General features: G+C 42.3%; 1 protein-coding gene across 1 annotated transcript; it reads left to right on the plus strand.

The window, feature by feature from the left end:
• The first annotated feature begins 316 nt into the window (after window positions 1-316).
• On the plus strand, window positions 317-5,288 carry cd79b (CD79b molecule, immunoglobulin-associated beta). The gene is made up of 5 exons (XM_079756579.1): window positions 317-455; window positions 793-1,101; window positions 3,863-3,981; window positions 4,109-4,162; window positions 4,991-5,288. Exons 1-5 carry the CDS (start codon window positions 404-406, stop codon window positions 5,081-5,083), a joined length of 627 nt encoding a protein of 208 aa, XP_079612705.1. The 5' UTR covers window positions 317-403; the 3' UTR covers window positions 5,084-5,288.
• The last annotated feature ends 348 nt before the right edge of the window (window positions 5,289-5,636 follow it).

Genomic DNA, 5,636 nt, shown 5'->3' on the forward strand with positions numbered 1-5,636 from the left:
GTGGTTTTAATCAAGTCTACTAGTCAAACTGGTCATGCTGTTATAATTTTATATTAGATAAATTGTATAGTTTTACCATACCGCCTGAACGGCGTTGCTGTGTTGACGTCGTTTAGAAACTTTTAAAGATTCTGCTCTCATTTAACTTTGTCATGGTGGAGGATTTATTTTTTAATTTCGAACACATTTTGTACATTTGTACATTTTGTACCCCCCCCCCCCTTGGAAATGGGCAAATGTTTCGCGCATAGCCAGCTGTGTGCAGCGGTCTGTGGTGATAGGTCTGCTCTTCTACATTTGCCTAGCGATGAGGTACAATCCTCACCCCTACCCTAACCTAGCCTCATAGACATCTCCTTAACTGAAGATCTCAAAATCTCACAAAATCCTCCTAATATCCGACATGCTCTGGATTTCGGTTGGACTTTGTGGACTGGCTTTGGTCCATCTATCAGGTAAATATATACCTAACTACAAATATATTATAAATACAGTATATAATGTAAAAATTAAGGATATTATGGTATTTTCTTTCAAGTCTTTCAAGGTGGTCCCACTGGTAATTCTCTAATGTTATTTTAGAGAAACTGTAAATTAGAAGAATCATCTTTGTTTTTGACCTCTTTATGTAGAAGGTTGATTACTGAGGTGAAGGTAAGATGCAAGTTAATTTTGTTTGACATTTACACACTTGAAACTGTGAAGAGGAACTGCCTCTCTCCACGCTTCAAAAAACTGAACCGTGATTTCCCTTCTGGTGTGAATGAAGTTGTTTCATCTCATCCTCCCCAGCACCCCTCTCCCAGGCCCCTCGCATTAACCAGAAGCCTCGGTTCTACGGCGTGAAGGCCAGCCGCAGTTTGGTCATCTACTGTGTGTGTCAGCTGGAGCCGCCTCTGCAGGTGGACTGGTTCCGGGCCAAGGAATGGGACCAGAAGGCCCAGAATCCGATGAGTCCAAACAACAATGTGGTCATACAGGGGAAGACGGAGCAGAAACACGCCTTTCTTAATCTCAAGGACGTGAGCCCCTCGGACAGCGGCTTCTACTACTGCGAGGTCAACGGCACCAGGGGAGCCGGGACCGGCGTGCAGGTCATGAGTGAGTCTCTCTGGGTTCTGGTACCAGGAGGACCCAGCCTGGCCGACCCGTTTGATAATTAGTCATTTATCAGACACCTTTATCCAGGGGGGCTTACAGTGAATACAGAGAAATTTCAACAAAGAGTGGGGGATCAGACAGTAAAAATACAGGTCATCAAGACACGGGTAGATGCTAGACAGTGAGTGAAGGGACAGGTTATTAAGGTGTAGGTAAATACAGAGACGGGATTGAGGAGATGGTAGTGGTTGGACAATGAATGAGACAGGTCCTTAAAGGTGCCATGCGTAGCATTTTGTGGCACCTGACGGAAGCGATTTGTCTGAAATTGAATTGAATTTGCACTATGTTTTGATTAGTGTGTCATCCATTGAAAATAAGAGTTGTGGTTTTTGTTACCTCAGATTTAGCCTTTTATATCTACATAGGGGGCGGGTCCTCTTCCATGGACCCCTCCATGATGCACTGCCATGTTTCTAGAATTGCCCAGAATGGCCTCACGGCTCTGGAGAGGACGCATTTACATTTTTTATAACAGTCGTTATCTTACTTAAATAACTAAATACAATTTATAAATCTATCAGGGAACCTCATCCCTTAACACCTGCAATTCGATAGACGATAACATTATCCAGCAGGTTGCATCTGCAACCTAGCAATTAGATGCCACTGAATCCTACTCACTTCACATTTAAGGAGCAGATAGGGTTCAAACTGTTTAGAGACATCAAGGAGCAGTTAGACAGTACAAAGACAGGTCAGAAATGAGCTGCTAAGTATTTGGGCATCTTTCCTACTGGGAGAAAAATAAACAAAACCTATATGGGGGTGAAATTATAAGAGATAAGGACTACCTATGAATAAAGCCTACTTTAGTACGAAAATAAAAATCGAGTACGAACGTTCAGCAGTAAAATGTGATTAACCTATTATTTCTGTTGGTTTAACCACATTTATGTTATTTTACATTGCCAACAGTAAAATAAAGTCTTAATGTTGGCTAAATAAAATATCAATGTCACAATCACATCATTAATCGTGAACAAACTGACTGATTTCCTGGTAGGACAAAGCCTTTAACATGAATACAGAACTTAGTCTAACTAACTAATTATCCTGTAAGTATAGCTACAGTGGGGCAAAAAAGTATTTAGTCAGCCACCAATTGTGCAAGTTCTCCCACTTAAAAAGACGAGAGAGGCCTGTAATTGTCATCATAGGTAAACCTCAGCTATGAGAGACAAAATGAAAAAAAAAATCCAGAAAATCACATTGTCTGATTTTTTAAGAATTTATTTTGGTGGCAAATTATGGTGGAAAATAAGTATTTGGTCACCTACAAACCAGCAAGATTTCTGGCTGTCACAGACCTGTAACTTCTTCTTTAAGAGGCTCCTCTGTCCTCCACTCGTTTCCTGTATTAATGGCACCTGTTTGAACTCCTTATCAGTATAAAAGACACCTGTCCACAACCTCAAACAGTCACACTCCAAACTCCACTATGGCCAAGACCAAAGAGCTGTCAAAGGACACCAGAAACACAATTGTAGACCTGCACCAGGCTGGGAAGTCTGAATCTGCAATAGGTAAGCAGCTTGGTGTGAAGAAATCAACTGTGGGAGCAATTATTAGAAAATGGAATACATACAAGACCACTGATAATCTCCCTCGATCTGGGGCTCCACGCAAGATCTCACCCTGTGGGGTCAAAATGATCACAAGAACGCTGAACAAAAATCCCAGAACCACACGGGGGGACCTAGTGAATGACCTCCAGAGAGTTGGGACCAAAGTAACAAAGGCTACCATCACTAACACACTACGCTGCCAGGGACTCAAATCCTGCAGTGCCAGACGTGTCTCCCTGCTAAAGCCAGTGCATGTCCGGGCCCGTTTGAAGTTTGCTAGAGAGCATTTGGATGATCCAGAACAGGATTGGGAGAATGTCATATGGTCAGATGAAACCAAAATAGAACTTTTTGGTAAAAACTCAACTCGTCGTGTTTGGAGGAGAAAGAATGCTGAGTTGCATCCAAAGAACACCATACCTACAGTGAAGCATGGGGGTGGAAACATCATGCTTTGGGGCTGTTTTTCTGCCAAGGGACCAGGACGTCTGATCCGTGTGACGGAAAGAATGAATGGGGCCATGTATCGTGAGATTTTGAGTGAAAACCTCCTTCCATCAGCAAGGGCACTGAAGATGAAACGTGGCTGGGTCTTTCAGCATGACAATGACCCCAAACACACCGCCCGGGCAACGAAGGAGTGGCTTCGTAAGAAGCATTTCAAGGTCCTGGAGTGGCCCAGCCAGTCTCCAGATCTCAACCCCATAGAAAATCTTTGGAGGGAGTTGAAAGTCTGTGTTGCCCAGCGAAGGCCCAAAAACATCACTGCTCTAGAGGAGATCTGCATGGAGGAATGGGCCAAAATACCAGCAGCAGTGTGTGAAAACCTTGTAAAGACTTACAGAAAACGTTTGACCTCTGTCATTGCCAACAAAGGGCATGTAACAAAGTATTGAGATGACCTTTTGTTATTGACCAAATACTTATTTTCCACCATAATTTGCAAATAAATTCTTTAAAAATCAGACAATGTGATTTTCTAGATTTTCTTTTTTCATTTTGTCTCTCATAGCTGAGGTATACCTATGATAAATTGCAGGCCTCTCTCATCTTTTTAAGTGGGAGAACTTGCACAATTGGTGGCTGACTAAATACTTTTTTGCCCCACTGTATATGCCGTTTGTCCCCTGCAGGACATATCGACATCCACAAAGTGGAGCACAGGAGCAAAGTAAAAGATGCGCTCATCATCCTTCAGACTTTGATGTTGGCGATCTGCTTCGTTCTGCCACTGCTTCGGAGATACACTCTGGTGAGCCGTGATAACACCGGTTTTGTAACATGTTATGCTATTTATAGTAAGTTTAATATGATTGCTTACATATAGTTTGTGGATAGACATATGTAGTTTCAAGTCTGTTTTCTTGCTACTATTTAAGGTTAAAAAAGAAGAAGCCATTTATGAGGAACCACCAAAAGAACACATCTACGAGGTTTGTGATATTTTTGTGTTGCTAGTAATGTTGTTTATGGTGAAGTGGTGACATTGTTTCTTACTATTGTTATTATTTTAATTTATAAATTTCATAGTAATAGAAAGGCACATGGTTTATGGCCATGTGATCACCATAATCTGGATAAACAGGAAACAGCTTGCCCCATGCACCTGTCACACACACACACACACACACACACACACACACACACACACACACACACACACACACACACACACACACACACACACACACACACACACACACACACACACTCTTAGCTGGCCGACACTTTCCATGCTTCAACAGTTTGGGGAAGCCTTTGTTGAAGACTGCAGTATATGCAAATTCCTCTCTCTCTCTCTCTGTAATGGTTTGGTCTCTCACTCTCTCAATGTATGTAATGGTTAAATATCTCTCTCTCACACACTTTCTCTCTCTCTGTAATGGTTTGGTCTCTCACTCTCTCAATGTATGTAATGGTTAAATATCTCTCTCACACACTTTCTCTCTCTCTGTAATGGTTTGGTCTCTCACTCTCAATGTATGTAATGGTTAAATATCTCTCTCTCACACTTTCTCTCTCTCTGTAATGGTTTGGTCTGTCACTCTCTCAATGTATGTAATGGTTAAATATATCTCTCTCACACACTTTCTCTCTCTCTGTAATGGTTTGGTCTCTCTCTTTCTCTGTATATTTGTAATGGTTTGGTCTCTCTCTCTCTCTGTGATAGTTTTCTCTGTCTGTCTGTCTGTCTGTCTGTGTGTGTGTGTGTGTGTGTGTGTGTGTGTGTGTGTGTAATGGTGTGGTGCTCTCTCTCCCAGGGCCTGTTGGTGGAGACGTGTGAGGGAGCGCTCTATGAGGACATCTCAGCCTACGCTAAACCCAGCGAGGCCCAGGCCCCCTGGTCAAGCTGACTTAGCTCTGGCAACCTGCCGTCATGACAACCATCCCCTTGGTTGTCATGACAATCATTCACCCGTTGACCTGACCATCGCCATGACGACCATCCACCATCACCATCACCATGACGACCTTCGACCCATCGCCGTGACAATACACATTCATCATGACTATTGTCTCCATGGCATTGCCGCTTTGATCATATTTTGGAGTAAAATAATAAACACACTTTGAACTGGTGAATGAGCAGAGAGGTGATTTCCTAGATGTGATGACGCGTTTACCTCGCTAAATCCACTTTCAAAATAGAGTTACTCATCCCTTTGCTTCAACAGAGCCGTTTTAGCCAATTTAAACATTTTTAAACTCAGCCAAACCCACTTGAAAATCCTTCCATCAGTAATATGGCCAAACCATATCACTTCTGTTCATAATCGTTGTCAAGGGAAGGGATACAACTTAAGCAGCACACTTTGTACATTTTGTAAAATTAAAAGTTATGAAGATTGAAACATTGTCTAGTTCGAAGCAAAAGCCGCTTCTCTTTAAGAGCTTGATTTTTGAGAC

This window comes from Pollachius pollachius (assembly GCF_949987615.1).
Source record: "Pollachius pollachius genome assembly, chromosome: 19".
Classification (NCBI taxonomy): domain Eukaryota; kingdom Metazoa; phylum Chordata; class Actinopteri; order Gadiformes; family Gadidae; genus Pollachius; species Pollachius pollachius.